This window comes from Hetaerina americana, unplaced genomic scaffold (genome assembly GCF_022747635.1).
Source record: "Hetaerina americana unplaced genomic scaffold, ioHetAmer1.1.p SCAF_62, whole genome shotgun sequence".
Taxonomy (NCBI): Eukaryota; Metazoa; Arthropoda; class Insecta; order Odonata; family Calopterygidae; genus Hetaerina; species Hetaerina americana.
In genome coordinates this window covers 102057-119816 of record NW_027287228.1, presented here as the reverse complement: position 1 = coordinate 119816, position 17760 = coordinate 102057, and the positions used below count along the sequence as shown (strand labels likewise).

Sequence of the window (17760 nt, the reverse complement as noted above, 5' to 3'; positions counted from 1 at the left end):
AAACTCGTGGATTTTGCACCATGATAACGCACCGTCGCACAGTGCTATCATTATTCGTAATTTTTTGACGAAAAATGCAACAAATACCATCCAACAGCCACCGAATTCACCTGATTTGGCTCCCTGTGACTTCTTTCTGTTCAATCGAGTTAAAAAACCATTACGGGGAACGCGTTTTAGCAGCCGAGAGGAAGTAATGGAAAAATCGCAGGAAGCACTGATGGACATACCGAAAACCGAATATAAAAAATGTTTCGAGGATTGGATCAAGCGCTGGCATAAGTGTGTTGCAGTCGATGGGGATTACTTTGAAGGGGACAATATAGATTTAGATGAATAAACTTGTATTTTTAATTTTCTGAATAAATTCCGGGAAATTTTTGATCAAGGTAGTATACGCAAAATTTGATAGCGTAGCGGTGATCCAATAACCGGTTTATGATGTAGTGTAACGAGATAATCGCATTATAGAGGTTTTGTAAATGAACGATTGGCACCATGCATAGGCGGGGAGCCAACTGCCACTGCCTTTCCTAGGACCTCCCTAGAAGCCAGCCAGAGAAACTGCCGCCCGTCCGTCCGTCCGTTCATACGGGAAAAAAGAAGTCGTACTACTTTTGGGACAGACCTGGTGGGGGGACCTTTAGCACTCCAGTCTCTCTTTCCCACGTCCCCTTGCTGTTCACTGGAATCAAAAACTAAATGGCTGTAAGTGGGAACAGCAGTGTTATTTGTGGAATTGGTATCATGCCGATAAAATATCGAGGAAATGCTTCCACTCATTGAGGAACAAGATGAAGTTTGTGGATGGATGAAGACAAAGAGAGTTCTTTGCTGTGGCTTTCATAAAGTTCATCATGTATCTCGAGGTGACAGGTCACAAGGTTGAACCTGATGCCATTGAAAAGCTGCCATTCAACTATGTGACAGTCTCTCCTCTAGTACTTCTGAATCTGTCATATTCTTAGTCATGAATAGTCCTCCATGTAACATGTGTTTGGTTTTTTATTCATTTATTTATTCCATCCTTCAAATCATGTACCAATTTGAAATTATCATAAGAATTACATTTCTGGAAAAATGCCTGTGTTGAATTTATGCTTATTCTGGAGGTTAGATTATCATCATCAGTTGTCGTTAATTTTTCTTTTTAATTTGTTTGATGTTGTAACTCTGTGCTCATATCAGCTGGCCTCTTCATGTCTTGACTATTTCTTCTCTCTTTGGCAGTCTCATTTCTGTCCATTATATTGTTGTGTAGGATTTCATGAGACTACGGTCGTTTTTTCTGGTTTCCTTTTTGGTGTTTTGGATGACCTCCTGAAATTCTCTAAACAATACTCCTTTAAAACACTGTTAGTATGAAGCAATCTGTGTTGGAGTACATTTTGTTGCGTCAGGAGTGCGTGTTCAATGAAAGCGATTGATGGTAATTGGCGTTGTTGTGTGTTGCAGGCATCCCCGCTGTGCTGCTCACACCAGGAGGAGGCCCCGCGGTGGGCACATTCGAGGCCCCACAGCCACCAGAGGGCCATGGGGCAGCCCCCTTCTCCCTACGGCAATGACTCCATGTACGGCCGAGGGGGAGGGAGTTCCCAGGGTTCTCTCCGTGCCAGTGGGGGGCGGATGCCAGGGCACGGGAGCAGCTCCCCTCTCCACCCATCAATGCCCCTCTGCGGGCCCCTTAGAGGTTCGTACCGCCCATCACAACTCACTCCCCCAACCCCCACCTACCAATCCTAGCCTTCCTTAAATGAGTGGGTCCGTCCTTGTTGCTTTCAGTCTCGGAGGAAAAGATTTGCCTTTGGTAAGCCTCATCTCTCACTAGACTGCTGTTCAAGTTTCAGCTGTGTCCATCATGGGGTTTCATTTCCACAGTAGATTGGAAGCAGCAAACTTTTGTTTCCTTAGGGAAATGGAAAAAAATGAGTTTGTGTGGGTGATAGGCACTTATATTTAAAGGGCTGGAAGAGATGAAAGCCCAAGTTGGATGAAATTCATGGCATGTTGACTCCTGTGTTTGTGACTCTTTAAAATTGGAAAATGAGTTCAAACGTATCATGCATTCACAAATGATAGACACCATTTAGAACGTCAAATGGAAGTACATTCCTCCCAAATGATTGACAAAATTTGTGATATGATTTTGAGTTATTGACAAAATGTTTGCAAAATAGTTGAGGCTACAGGCATAGGTTGGTATCAGAAGGTCTAGTGTTTCTAAATTTTGCACGAAAAATTGGGCATGAAAAATATTTCAGCATGCCATGTTTTCTCTCACCTGAGAATAAATACTGTCGTGTGGGTCAATTTGGAGACTGGTTGGGCACTTTTCCATTGTAACCCTGATGAGTTTCTGCATCGTTTCATAAATGTGGATGAAACATGGATGCACCACATATTGCAAACTAGAGGCAAAGGAAACAGTTCGTTTCCAACAACCTCCAAAGAAGGCAGAGATGCTGAAATCACCCAAGGCAGTGATAGCCATGGTTATTTTTGGGATTTGTGCAAAAACATCTACCTTGTTCATTTGTGCAGAGAACAAACAGTAAATGCAATATATTTAATGAATAATGCGTTGTTATGGCACCACTTGAGCAAGAAATCATGAAAAAACTTGATTATTCGGCAAAGAAAAAAATTATCTTCCATCACGACAGTGTTCAGGTGTACAGTTTTGATGGCGAAAATAATTAAATTAAAGTTCAAATTAATATAATTAATATATTCCAGCCTTTTCACCAATGTGGTCCGCAGTAGCTTTTTTTATTTTGAAACTTTAAAAATTGACTCAATGGAAAACGATTCATGTCAAATGTTGTCATTGCCAGCATAGACATATATTTTGAGGACCATCCGAAATTCTACTTTTTGAAAGGCTTAAAAAAATTAGATAAACGCTGCGAAGAGTGCATCAAAGTAAAAAATTTTTAAAAATACACCCAACATAATTTGTTTTCTATTTTTTTGTGAGGACTCCTTGAACAACCCTCATATGAAGTCAGAGGAAAGTGTCACAAAGCTTCCTGGCTTAATGAAAATGTCCTTACTCTGAGAAATAATATTTTTCTTTAATAATTCATTATTTATATAAAATAATATGTCACATAATAGTTTAAGCACATGCACTAAACATTGAATAATTTTGAATTTTTCATATGTACAATGGCACCAAATTCCTCACGGGTAATTTTGTTGACAAAAGTCACAATAATTTAAAGTTCAAAATGGCTTTCTTTCATGACAATTTCCAAAATGGCTTCATGTTATAAGGTATTTTGGATGCATAAACATGGAAAGTGTAATAAATAATGTCAGGCTGCATTGTAGAATGAACTTTAGTTTGAATCAAAATTCGGAATTAGAATGAAGAAACGTTATTTTCAGAAACTTGTTTTCTAACTAATCTCAGAAATATTTTTTTGATTTGCCAACAAGCAACAGCTGTTTCACCAACAGGTATATTACCTTAAAAAAACATGTATATGTATATTTTTTTGACTGATGGTTGAGGCCGAGACTTTGTGGAAATCCATTGCGAACAGGAGTTTCAGAAATAACTTTGCAGCTTCCACATAAAATAACTTATCCGGAACTCCGGTTATATTTTTTTGCATGAAATCTATGTTGAAAGAGACGGACTTAGGGAAAAAAAATTGAGACTTCTTGTATTTATGGCAATGTCTTTCATGAGCATGGATCTCATTATTTATTTAAAATGGGATCAAGTTGATTAATCAAAATTTAATATTCAATCCACGATGGAAGGTGTGTCGTGCAGAATTAATGCATTATATCAGCATTTTTGTGGTGGGGGGGTTGAAATTTTTATCTGATTCGCCAAATCTTATTTGAATTTTGAAGGTGTGTGAGTAATCATGTGGAATGTGCATTTTTTTAATTTAGAAAATCAGCAGAGTGTCAATTATGGTAAAAGAGAGTAGATTCAGATGGTGATGTGTAAGGAAGCCATGAATATTACATTGTAGTAGTCTTAAGATATATTTTGAATCCATATTTTATTTCTAAACATCCTGTTAATTTTTTTTGTGTCAACTTTTGCAGATGAAGTGCCAGCGTATTCCCGACCTACTCATCCTGGATCATGGTCGTCAAATCAAAGGGTAGGAAATAATGATCTGCAAGAAGCATCTCCTAACAAAGCTGTCTCATTTCTTCAACCCTTGGACCACTGAGCGCAGGCAAATCCAAATCCATTCTTTGAAGACTGCCAGGAAGCCATGATGGTGGACGTTCTTCGTTCTCTTCCTCGTGCTCCAGTATTCGGGATACTTTTTTCAATTATAATCTTTTACAGTGGTGCATATCACTTAAGCCAAGACTGCCTAAACTGCAATAAATACTGCACTGTGCTGATGATTCCCAATTATTCTTCACGTGTTTGTCCGTTGGATGTAATGGCGTGTCTGCAAATACTTGGGTACCAAACTGCGAGAATATTGAGACCAGCTAAAACAGTGAACAATTGTTTTTTGTTCGGAAGATTTTTGTGTGGCTCGGTGCTTCTACAGTGATAGGAGTGCTTATTTTAGTTTAATAATGTTATGGCCTAAATATGGCATTTTAAGGAACAATTTTTGACAAACTTGTGTCAGTTGTCAAGTTGCCCCGTACCAATGTGTTTTGGTATCTTTGCATCCATATCATCCTTGTACCTTTAGTGAGTGGATTTCATATTTCCCGTGACAAGTACCCTCTTGGTGTGCAAGATCATTTAAAGTATTTTGGGGGATAGTTTTATGATTGGCACATATATCCCTTCAAAATGGACATACTTTACACAAAAGAATACTTATTTTGTATTTTGAACAAAATGCTGTATAAAATCATTGTATTATAGTCAGATGTTGTTGAACATGGTTGATGCATATCTGAACTTGCTTAGTTGATAAGGTGAGGTAGGAATCTGATACTAGCTCAAAGAGTGTTTTGTAAATATGAATGTGAAATAATAAGCTCCATATGTGGCATATATGGCTCTACGTCTACATTAACCACTTGAACATTGATTTAAAGCAAATGGCATAATACTCATGAACATGAAAAAAAAACACATTTCAGGCCGATATCTTCTTCTGATATGAAATGTTTTGTGGTATTCATTTAAGTTTTCAAAAATATGGAACTTGCTGTGGATATAAGTAATACTAAGAGCATTTAGGAAACTATATTAGTGAAAGTGAAATTTTTCATTGACAAACTTAATTAAAACACAATAGCTATGATAAACCTTTGATGGGAAACTGGGAGCCACCCAGAGAGTAGACTGCTTGCCAACATTTAATGATTTTTTACTACCAAATGTAGAAGAAGCATTGTGACTGGTCTTGTCTTGCATATGCTGTCCAGGTTCTGCATTTGGTCACCTAGGATCAGTAGGCTGATTAAGCTTTCCTTGACCTACTGCAGTCATTGCTATGGATTTGCGGCCATGATATTTACCTCATACTTGTCCTGGGTGTTTGTGATATCTTTAGGAAACCTGATTTTGAGGAAATTTTTGAAGGACAAATTTTGTTCATCAGTCTTTAATAATTTCTGATATAATTGAAAAATAGAATTGTGATGAATGATCTCAAGCATTTTACTGTTGTAAAAACTAGTTTCTGGTTTCCAGTCTACCTATTTTGGGAAATTTTTACAGCTTGGAATCATTTTCAAACATATATTTATTAATTTCAGTTCCATTGACTACCCATATTTCTTCTTGTAGTGAAAACGATTTATTCACAACACATTGCTGAATTTTTTTCATTATTATTTGACATAACATAGATTGTTTGCCATGTCCTATTTAATAGCCCTCCAGTCCATATAATTTTCCCATCTGCCCACATTAACGATCATTGTATTTGATTAGAGATGGACCAATTGTAAGTATCTACTAGTTTCTTTTGGCCATGCTTGGTAATGGCATTTCTTTTGAAAGCTATTTACCTTGGTGCCATATTATTTTTAAGCATGAAAAAGGGACACACTGTGAAGAATACCCTTAAAGCAAGAACTTTACATTTCTTTGAAGTCAACCAGATTATCAGCGAAATGTAGATCACATCAGTTTTAACAGGAATGAGAATAAGCTTTCCCTGTATAATATAGATGTTCATCCCTCACGGGCTACTTTCAATACATTTACTTCAATGTAACATAAAACGCCTGAAATGTTTTTCTTTTGTTTACTCGTGTGTTTACCATTTCAACCAGATCAGTTAAATTTTGAGGCTTTCTGATACCCATTTTTAATAGCTATGATCAAACGTATTTTATGACGCTGCGTGAAACTCGGTAAAACTATTGGACCATCTCTAATTTACATTCGGTGCAAAAGTGTGTTCTCCGACAATTTTTTGTCTGGATTTTGTTGTTGTTGGTCTATGAGTGTCAATCAAAATGATTCTGACTTGTTTCCTTAAGCTTGAAAGCTTGGCATTATCGTGAGTATAATTTCTCTTGGAACCTTTTTTCACTTTTTTATGAATAACTTATTGCTAAAATATGTAATTACTACCTTTTACATTTGTGCTCTGGACTGATTACATCATCATCAGCTTCCGTATTATAATCTTGTCTACCAATTGCAAAAATATGAAATTTTCATTGCAAAATAAAATATGAAAGAATTGTGAATTACATTGTTTTGTGTGTTTAATTTTAATCTTGGGAGAGTGGATAGGGAACCTTCCCTGAGAGGGCTAACAAGGACCATGGGTTCAAGTGTAGATCCTGTAACATGCATGCATTCATTATCTTTATGAATGCACAAACATTCAGATGAAACACGGCGATAAACAGCGATACACATTATTGCCTCAAGGCATACAGAGGATCAATGAAAGACAACCATCTCCATGTTTTCCCATTGAGCAGGAGTGGAATGAATGATTTTGGCCATAAAGTCATTGTATGCTTTTTAAAAGTTACCCGACATCATCCTCCAGTCATCAACGACAACTTACTCTATCATGAAAGTTACACAGGATGAATGTAACTCAGTTAACCCATTATTCCCTCCCTCTGGCCCTCTATATGCACATGAAACCAAACTCAAACCTCTAACCCAACCACCCACTGATTGGGGTTCCATTCTGTTTTCCTTGAGCACTGTCAGGAGCTGAGCAATGACTTTGGGCCATAAGCTAGGGGCAAGGCAGAGGACACCACAAAAGGCCAATGGCAATGGAGGAATGAGCATTCACTTGTAGGCCCATCCAATGTTCTCCGTTCTTTTCACTAATGATTTGTGAATATGTACTTCCTGTTCTTCTATTCCAACACTGGCTTTCCCAACCATACCAGAATGGATGTTTTGCAATAAAATGAGGAATAAAATGGGGAGATAAGAGACTTATCCTTACTCTGTATATGTATTTAAAGGAGGATTTCAAGGATATTAAGAAAAAGCTTGTCAAAACTTTGATATGGAGCGTAGTTATATATGGCGTGGAAACATGGTCACTGAAGTAGGAGGCTTTTGAGAGATGTGGGTCAGGAGAAGGAAGGCAGAAGGTGAAATGGACCGAAAGGAAAACAATTGAGGAAGTACTTGGTATGGTGGGTGAAGAGAGGGGTTTGTTGGGAGAAATCCAAAGGAGGCAGGAAAGATGGATGAAGGGCGTATTGATCGGCAGTGGGATATTGAAGACTGTGATAGAGGGGAGAATGTTGGGCAAACGATAAAAGGGCAGGAGCAGGATAAGGATAGGTTGGGCAGCATGAAGGAAATATTTTAAATTGAAGTAGGGTTTATTATATTGTGTAGATGTCAGGTTGTGTTTTTCAACACCAATAATAATAAACATCTGCTTCGATTAATGTAGTTGTAACTCCCAAAGTTCAATTTCTCTAAACCTTCCCGAAAATGTCCAGAAAAATCTTCTTTCACCTACTCCTATTTCTATTAACGTACACGTATTCACATATAAATATGAAACACCCACAGTTTTGTATAAACATTTTGCAAGGCCTGTCACCATCTATATTCTTCTGGAAAGAGCTCAAATTTCATCCTGGTGTAGGGGCCTGCAGAACTGTTCAAATCAAGCATCATACAAGAACATTCAAGAACTCATGCTAATCACGAAGAAAATTATTTGATGAGAAATTAAAAATGAATAAGACAACCGAAATACACATTCTTCAGCTACTCCTTGAAGAAAAGAGGTGATGAATACCTCGCGTTAGATTTATTCGCACAGTATTATTAATTAGATTATTCAATCCAAAATATCGAAAAATGTTATTTAAAAGTTCAAAAACTAGGGTGAGTAATATTGAGAGAATTGAAAAAAATACCTAATACTATGATAAAAAAATTCAGAATGGAATGTTTGCTTGTTTATTTGTCCACCGTTGTAACAGATATATTTTATTTAAGACGATGGGCGCCAACCTCGGACACGTTTGTCCTCTTCAGTCGGATTAGAACGAATTGGCGGTAAATAATACTGGCAATATCGAGATTCATTTGTCGAAGATGATGGCGCTGATGGTGCTAAGAGTTGAAGTGTCTGTCAGATGATTTAAAATTGGGAGGAATTTGCAATTTTAGGGTCCCAAAACTACGAGTGGTGCTATCTTTTCGTATTTATTTTACTAAATATAAAAAATGTAATTAGACTCATTATATAAATTTACAACGGCATCGCTGTCTGATTTCCTTCTGCTTTATTCGTAAAGAATGGCTGCTCCTTAGATATTCTGTAGTTCCACACGCATAATTAATTGATTCGGTGAAAATATACTGATTAATTCATGGAACCAAGATTTTATGAAGGCTGCGGCCGTGAAGGCCCGATTCGTTGCATATTTTTATGCGAATTTCACCCTGTCGCTGGCCCTAAAATTACTTGTCAGGTAAGTTGATATTGTGTAAAAAAATTGCAAATGCTAATTCTTTATAGCACTTATTTTTGTAATGCATTTTTTCATATTTACTGTCAGGTTCCGAAGCACGTCGTTTCTAAGGAAATCTTTGATGCTGTCAGTGTCTATATAATTCCTAAAGCTCATTTGCAGAGGAGTATATTGACTGTGTAATTCCTTTAGACTGTGATGGACTCTGTTCATTAGATCCCTTGTTCATTAACTAGTGGGCCATCATAACATTGTCTAATTTATATTTTACAGGACGGTCCTCGGAAAGAAGATAACTGGTTTTCCCATTAGTATTGATAATCCGAAATATGCCCGAAACGCCTTTTATTTTAACCTTTGTTTTGTGTTTGATTCGTGGGCTCGAACGGTGCATTTTGAGCCTGTGGTGAAGAAGCTGTCCGAATTTTTAGTAAGTTTTGAATTTGTTTCATAGATGAAGCGGTAGTTAATTTTTTATTTAGTTTGTGCAAACTCTTCCTCCTGTGCGCGATGGAAACATGCATGATAAAATTGTCCATTCGAATGATATCTATGTTTAATTTTGTAGCCAAGAAATTCAAAGCTTAGGACCCGAAAAAAGGACCAGGGTCTGAAAAGGTTCCCCAGTCTTTCTTTAAAATACTGATGTGCCCTTGCAGAATCTAACACTCCTTTACCTTCATATCTTTTATTGCCTTCCATTGTATTTTGAAACTATTTAGTGCCTATCAATCAATCAGGTGGTAAATTTTTTTCAGAGAACTCCTAATCTTGTGTGAATATGATTTTTGAAAACAATTCTCGCAGATATGATCGAGCACTCTATCAAATTATTGTCATTGGTACCCTAGGCATGTATTTCATCCAAGCCAATGAACCCTAATTCATTTTTTGACGTTTCAAAATTACAGTGGCGTGGCAACAACTGAGAAATCTTCGGGCGTTTTAAAACTCAGGAAAAATCCAATTAAAATTTTTTCATAAATTGATATATCTTTAGTTCCATATGTTATCTCCGATGGCTATTTATATTTTTTATGGACAATTATTTTCACATTAGGGGTAAATTAATAATTTTCTCCCCCTTATACCTTTTTTCAGGTAACATTAGAAATGGAGTATGGGTTCCTTTCGAATGTCAGCTTCAAGGCTAAACTTCCTTATCTTTTGCAATCTATACTGCAGGAACTCAACAAAAGAAAAATTTGTAATGTTGGAAGTAAGTTGATCATCACCAATTGGAAAAATTAACACCATACCTAATGTGTCTAAAGACCAAAAATTGCTGACACTGATAATGCATTTGTTGAAATTTTGGATCCCTGATGGGAGCTCTTTGTTTAGCTATGTGATGAATGTTTGTGTTTGGATATTTCCTTATCGATGCTTAGTAATTGTCCTACCACATCTGCAGTTGGCAGTAGCACGACTCATCTTAAGGTTTTGAGAGTCAGCAGGGATCCACCTCCAGTTGAAGATCATCAAGTTCCTTGCTTCACTCCTGTGCCCAAGTCGTATTGCAGAGATCAGTGGGATCTGACCACCCAGCAGGTGACTTAACTAATATTTATTCCCAGAAACTGCAGGAGATGCCGTGACAGTAACTTTGAATGTTGCCATCCGCCAAATGTGGATTAAGTTACCGTCATGGCACCTCCCATGGTTTCTTGGAATTTGTCAAAGGTAGAAACAGCCCAAGCGTTTGAAGTTGGCTTTGACCTCGTGGACTGTCGCACATCGTGAATGGCTACGAATGCCTGTGACATCGTGTGCACGGTATTTTGTCCCAGCATCTTGTTCCTTTAAAGCCCCCAAAATCTCAGGGTGTTAGAGGATGCACTTTGGTAGCGTAACTCACCCAGACACTCGGCCAAAGATTGAGGGATATGGGTTCGTGTCCCAATCAAGGTGAATGATTGGGACACGAACTCTGAAATTGTTGCATTTTAATATTTATTTGTAAAATGCATATTCCACCTGCATTGATACTCCCTCCATTCCAACTAGCTGCTCACATGTTGCACTCGTGAGCAAAGGCAACCTTTCATCTCTTATTGTCTAAAATGAAATAGTCCCACGACACAATAAAGTAACGGCCAGTTTAATGCAAATTGAGTAACCACCCTAAATTACCCTCTGCCCATTTTGGTTCTCTTTACCCCTCTCCTTTTGCAGGGATCTGAACCCCTCCCTCTCTCTGCCATTTTGGGGTTATTGGCTCTGTCATCAATACAGCGAACAGGTATCTAATCGATGGAAATCAAAACACGTTTAGCTTTTACAAGCGGGCATTTTACTGCGATTATGCACCGAACACTTCTGCTACATAATTTTACTGAAGAAAGCACTCTGCAATGAAAGAAAATGTGATTGTATTTAATTTCGGTGATATTTAAATTCGTAAAACAATGAAAGGGAACAAAAATTTTGGAGCTCTTGAAAAAGGGTTGACAAAAGATAAAATTATTATAAATGAAATTGGTGCATTTGTGGATATTTACGGAATGTGTTCTTAAGCATTTTTAAAAATTTAATTTCATCAAAAAAAAAAGTTGTTTCTCTGCAGGAGACCAACTGGGAAAAATTTCCCTTCCGTCATGGGAAGGATTTTTTAATGGCTATGATAATGCAATATTAAATTCAGCTTGAAACCAGAATCCCTCCCCCGCCCATGACGAGGAAGCGTAGTGAAATGGTACACCCCCAAAAACCCCTGGGGAGATATCAGATGAGGAGAAATCCCTCCATTATCTCTCTTGGGGTGCTTGAGGGGTGTACAAAAAGAAACGGGAATTTTGTAATGTTGCATGGTGCATAGAAGTGGTAGAAATAATGAAAAATCCAAAGAATTACAACCATGAGGGGATGGTTACACCCTGACTTCCCTGTGAAAAAGGGTATTTCCACCTTGCCACCAAGAACTAGGCAATCAGACCACTGTGGGCCAGCCAGCGTCTCCTACATATTGTGGGCAAAATGCAACGAAGATCACTTGGACCTGAAAATGCTTCCAGGACTGGGGGCAGAACTGTTGTCCAACAAGCCATCCTGCGTGATGGTGATTCCCAGAAGCAGCATTCCCAGCAGCATGTATGAACAAACAGTCAAGGGAAGTTAATGACAAATGAATGAAGTAATGAACCATCCATTTTGATTATGCTTCCTGAATGAGAAAAATGTTACCATTTGTGTTAGACTGCCCCCTGAATTACTGTGATTATTCGTTTACACATTATCAACTCGAGTTACATTCCATGTGATTGTGAGAAGTCCGTGTGATGTTGCTGGTGGATAAATTCCTCATTGTTTAACTCATTTGCGAGCCCATCAATCACACTGTGCCATTCACGTGTTTCTTCCAATTATATTATATTTTATTGCACAGTTCATTTCAGGGTACCTAACTATTCTTTACGAGCGATATTCTTATGGTGAATGATTTAGAGTTGTTGATGAATTCATGTTTCAGGTCATTCCTTTCATCGATGGGTTTAATCATGTTGCAAAAATTGCTGCCGAGGCAGATGTGGAGAACAATTTGGTTAAGGCGTGTATACAGAATTTACTGTGAGTATTTCTATTTAGAGTTCTTCCGGTGACTAAACGTGATTTTTATGTCAAGCTAACAAAAATTGTTGCAAGTATAGTCATTGTTTTCACAAGTTCACAAATGAGAAGTGTTAATTCACATTCTTATGTTAGAATAAGATCATATTTTACGTTCATGAAACCAAAAATGAACCAGGATATAATCCATAGATATATGCTATGTATTGATAAATAAATTTGGTCAGATGAAAGGAAAAATAATATTCCTAGTTGAACAGAGAGGTTGGATTTCTGTAAATTGAAGTGCATACATCTGAATTAAAGAACAATTTATTTTGATGTGGGGTGTCAAATTTTGTCCTTTTATGGCAAAGAAATGAATAAGTGAACAGTCTGTGTCAATCCAAAAACCTTACTTAAAACTGTGGACTTCCAAATATTAATTGCATTGGAATTGGTTTTGGATGTTCCTTCAAAAATAGCATTCAAACTCATCAGAGTTCTTAACACTTCTGCATGATCTACATATCTTTTGCCATAATCCTTATTTCAGAGTGTCATCTTCTCTAGTCCCTCAATGCTGTATTAAATACCTACTGATGACGATCTCTTTTCCTTCCTTGAAATTCTGCTCTCTCTATTAGTCTTTGATTGTTCATTTTCCCTCATTGTATACTTGATTATTCCAAATTTCCCCCAACAACTTTATGCTCTCCTATCATGTTGAACATGATTCAATATGCCTTCCTCTCTGCCCGACTGATGCCCTCTATACATTTCCAAATCAAAATTGAAAACCCCTTGGTCCATGCTCATCCCATTAATATATGAATTAGGTAGGTTGGTTCTGAATAGAAGCCCCCAGGTCCAGGGATTGAATCGTCCTCTTACCAGACAAATTTGCAGACTACTTCTTGGATACCTGATTGTAAGACAATCTTCTGGTGGATTTGAAGGAATTTGGTGCTATATATATAGCTCAGAAAAGTGATTTTTTGGGTACCAGGTCTTCCTGGGAAACCATAACCGGTACAGGGAAAGGAACTGGCCCCCCTACCAGTGTGATGTGTGAATTTTCACATGCCGCATAGGGCTTAGTACTGGGTGATCTCTACCATCACCTACTAAACTGACCTTCGGGTTGATTACTGTGTTTATGGTTTATGTAGCTCAGAGAAACCCAGAGCTATCAATTGCAAATGGAAACTGAACACAGCTGCATTCCCTTGATATTAGAAGGGAGCGCAGATCTTTTGCATCACCAAATTTTCAGTGACAATGATGTGCTCTGTCACTGTCCTATCAATGCCAATACACGGTCTGCAATCATACGCACACTTAACTGACTGTCTGAATTCAGCACTTTGCGCAAAAAGCTAAGTCAGGAAAAAAATTGCGACCTATACTTTTTATAAAATCCTTGTACATGCATTTCCATCATAGTAAGAAGTTAGGTGCAATTCTGAAGATGCCATTAATTATTAAATATCATTCTTTGCTAGTAATTTCCTTTTGTTTCTAATTTTTTTAACTATAAAAACTTCATGTAGTTTTCTTAGTATTTTGCCTTAATACCACAATGTGTGTGTTACCTCCTCTATTTTACACTCGTAGTTGAAGTTTGTTTTGGCTCTATATTAATGACTGATTCTTCTTGTTTTGACTTAAGCTGACCTTTATCCTTTGCTAAAAATGCAGGTACTATGGAGTAGTAAGAATGATAAGCATTTTCCGTTATTCTGCGGAATATGCTACAACTCCGAAGCTAAGGGATCTTTTGGAAAACGTTGAATTTCAAAAGGACTGTATGAAGTATGTTGCTAAATCAAGTAAGTTTTAGATTAGCTTGGTATGTTCTTATTCTCCCCAAAAATACTTCCCTTTGTGTCCAAATTCAGTTGGATTTTAGGTGAAGATGTCATTTAATTTTCCCATAATTATTTTCGGGGAGAGATAATTGATCTCTCATTCTTCAACAGTTTTTAAATGTGCATAGCTACTATTAATATTAATAGTGGAAGAAATAAACATTGGCATTTAGGGAAGTTTTGAAAATGGTATGAGAACAACGATTAATATATGTAGTGTGGGTGAAATATATGTTTTGAAATTAATAAATGATTCAGTCAAGTATGAATTCCATTTCAGGTTCTGCGTTGCCATCGTTACGTGACGTACTTGCTGTGTACGGTGGTTTTCGCCGTGGCGTGACTGTTAAAGAACTTTGTGTCCAGCTTCAGTCTCATCTGCAGCATTTAGACATGAGGAAGTTGGTTCAGTACGGAGTCCTTTCTGGTATATTGCGCCGAGTACATGAAGTGAGTAATAATGATGAAAAGAGTATGTAACATACTATATTATGATTTATATTTCCAAGATTTTATATAAAATGTCTTTTAATTGATATACTTACTTCTTTGGTGGACACACTAGTTCACCGAGCCTATGAAATTTCTGATGCCGATTCTTTGCCAACGGAAAAGAAACACCTATGCCAGGGTATTTGCATTTAAATTTTAATTACATCTAATTCCTCAGACAAAACTTTGTACGTAAATTGTAAGATAAATTAATGTATGACGTATAGTTTGGTGAATTTGAAATCAAGAGACAAATCAAGAGATTACAGGGGTCATTTTGTAATTGTTAATCAAAATTTTCGATCATTGATCTTGTATGTCAAAAGGTCATTCACCAAGTATATCCCGTATTTCCTGGTCCATAAGATGCAGTTTTTTTAAATCCAAGTAGTTATTAGGGGAGGTGTCTGACAGCTGAGGTCTTTTGCACCATTTGGAATTGATGGGAAAGAAGGGAGGGTGAAGAAAGAAACCTGGCATTGGCATTAGCGTCCACTTGATGACAAAAGGTGCCAAGGGGTCACACGGTACAACACCCCATCTGATGGGCAACGTACTCACTCAAAGTGCTGTCCACACAGCACCTCCAGTAGGGATTGGGACAACACTGAAAAATATCCAGTAGAAAAAGACAACCAACTTCCGTTCTTGGACGTGTGAGTCACGAGGAGGAGTGCTGGGAAGCTGGGACCTGCTGTCTACAGGAAGAAGATGCACACTGACCGTTGTCTAAACGCAGCCTCTCACCACCAGAAGACTTCTTTGGTGGACACACTAGTTCACCGAGCCTATGAAATTTCTGATGCCGATTCTTTGCCAACGGAAAAGAAACATCTCCTGAAAGCATTGCAGCAAAATGGCTATCGGAACGATACGGTCCTCAAAAGGACCGCCAGGGAAGAAAGGCGAAGATGGGATTGGGACAAGTCCATCAAGCAGACGGAACCGGACCCAAACGCATACGCTACTATTCCCTACGTATCCGGAACATCCGAGAAGATAGCCAGAGTCCTGAAAAAGCATGACAAGGTGACAAGATTTAACTGCACCAAGAAAATAGCGGACCCTCTCCCTGGACTGAAGGGCAAAATTCCAAAAGACCTACACGAAGGGGTCTACCAAGTACCCTGTTCATGTGGGAAAGCCTACATCGGGGAAACATGCCACTCAATGAAATTTCGGATAAAGGAACACCTCCGGACAACAACAAATAAGCAGTTTCACCTGTCGGCCATTTCAGAACACCAATGGAGTGAACCCGGTCACGAGATCTTATTCCAAAAAGCAAACATAATAGCAAAGGAGAGTAGATGTTACCCACGGTTAATTAGGGAAGCAATTGAGATCGCAAAAAACCCGGAGAACATTAACAGAGATGAAGGCTACCATCTCCACAACACGTGGAAGAGAGTTCTCCGGGAACGGACCAATCAGCGAGCAGCCATTAGACGGGACCACCTGTATTAGGGTGGCAAAAATCCGAGTCCCTCATCTTCGACCTGAAGGTGCCGAATGCAACTTCGGCAAAACTGTTGTCTGAATCAAACAACGCCACAGTGAAACCCAAGAATGCAGAAAACTTCACTGAAAAATATCTATCTTCTCCAGGATTCAAACCTAGGCCCTCTGGGTGAGCTGTCAGTAGGTTAGCCACCGCAACATCCCGATCTCTCTTATAAATCCAAAAAGTGCCCCCAAATCAACCTGTGTCTTGTGTGTGCATGGCTTTGACTGATAAACGCGAGCTGATTTGGCAGAAAAATACTATTGACTATTTTTTCCCACATCAGGCGTAGAAAATGGTCGTCTTGATTACAAGTTTCGATAATATCACTGTTTTGAATAAGCAGTAATGTTAGTAATTAGCAATGTGTAATTCCATAATAAATCTTAAATGTATAAGATTAGTGCATTTAGTTTCATCTCACATGTGGTGCTGCTGCAAAACTTAGCAAGCCACCGAGTGTAGAGATGTTTAGGCACCAAGATGGTGCTCTTCTAGCCCTCTCCACTGCCACGCTAGGCCCAAACACAAGTTGCTTCATTGACAGCTCTCGTGTAATGCCAGCAATAAAAACCCGGAGTTGGTTGCATTCTATGGCCCTGATTGTTTCCTAGATTCGTGAGTGGAGAGAGCATTGAACTTGAATGAAATATCTAATTTTGGAATTCAGCTCTTAATGGTTGCATACTTTGTTCCAGAGATGTTATCTATTTACACGTGACAGTGTCCGTCTATTTCTTTCCAGTACCCCGTGGTCCTTCTGGAGGAAAGTGATGCCTCTCCGACCACCATATCCCTTCCGGTGCCGCGACCTCAGATAACCCCACGAACTCACCTCTTGCGCCACATCCATGCTCACTTGCACGCAAACTTGGCTAGGGAAGGAAATCACGAGCGAACCACCGTTGGGTCCTCTTTGGGACTGACCGTGCCGGATAGTAGACTGCCCGGCCACGGGAGTCCTTCTAGTTCCCGAAGTCGCATTTCCCTTGGAGTGAGGGCTCTCTCCTCACAAGAACGATCTATGGATGAAATCTGTGTTGCCGTGGGCTGCAGTTTCGCCAGACTCTCAGCAATAATGGAGGCCGACCCATCGGTCATAGTTTTGCGGAAGTAGGTAAAGTCATTATCCTGCCAGAGAAAAAAATGCACCAATGTTGTCAATTGCAGATACAGTGGAGGGTACTTCAGGAAACCAATGAAACGTATTAATGATCATTCTGTGCTTTGTCCCAATGCCAATGAAACTGGTATATATGAAGGAGAAATGGTTTGGGCCTTGGGGAAGTTTTTAAGGTGCCTAAAATGCATATTTTATATTGTGTTTCATTTTATCTTGGCTAGTTATCTAATTTCAAATTGCCAGCCATGTTTGTCATATATAAAAGAAATTTTGTATGCAAAATTTGTAAATTCAATTATGCCTAAAGACTGTAAATAATATTTATAATAACTTGGAAATGTTTTTTA

The 17760-nt window shown here is 38.4% G+C and overlaps 2 protein-coding genes across 5 annotated transcripts in view; both read left to right on the top strand.

Annotated features, from left to right (window-relative positions):
• Nucleotides 1-6591, top strand: part of LOC139695710 (protein sax-3-like) — a 214842-nt gene extending 208251 nt beyond the window's left edge. For both annotated transcript variants that reach the window (XM_071594496.1, XM_071594495.1), the window contains exons 15-16: nt 1456-1690; nt 4069-6591. In XM_071594496.1, the coding sequence (XP_071450597.1) occupies nt 1456-1690; nt 4069-4199 (366 nt within the window). In that variant the 3' untranslated portion in view covers nt 4200-6591. The remainder of the gene's footprint in view (nt 1-1455; nt 1691-4068) is intronic.
• A 1932-nt stretch (nt 6592-8523) lies between these two features.
• Nprl2 (Nitrogen permease regulator-like 2) lies at nt 8524-17738 on the top strand. 3 transcript variants are annotated; one of them, XM_071594501.1, is made up of 9 exons: nt 8524-8877; nt 8965-9003; nt 9151-9307; nt 9979-10096; nt 10292-10428; nt 12347-12444; nt 14125-14255; nt 14575-14744; nt 17036-17738. In XM_071594501.1, the coding sequence occupies exons 1-9, from the start codon at nt 8792-8794 to the stop codon at nt 17405-17407; spliced, it is 1308 nt and encodes a 435-aa protein (XP_071450602.1). In that variant the 5' UTR covers nt 8524-8791; the 3' UTR covers nt 17408-17738. The 3 variants fall into 3 exon arrangements, with proteins under 3 accessions (XP_071450602.1, XP_071450601.1, XP_071450603.1); XM_071594500.1 differs by having other exon boundaries at nt 8965-9056; XM_071594502.1 differs by lacking the exon at nt 8965-9003.
• The last annotated feature ends 22 nt before the right edge of the window (nt 17739-17760 follow it).

What these genes read in the sequence shown, in the direction of transcription:
- Nprl2 (XM_071594500.1), top strand. Translation starts at nt 8,776, where the DNA reads ATGGAACCAAGATTTTATGAAGGCTGCGGCCGTGAAGGCCCGATTCGT. An exon ending in AGAAGCTGTCCGAATTTTTA is followed by an intron (nt 9,308 to 9,978) that starts GTAAGTTTTGAA and finishes ACCTTTTTTCAG; the next exon opens with GTAACATTAGAAATGGAGTA. An exon ending in TATTGCGCCGAGTACATGAA is followed by an intron (nt 14,745 to 17,035) that starts GTGAGTAATAAT and finishes ATTTCTTTCCAG; the next exon opens with TACCCCGTGGTCCTTCTGGA.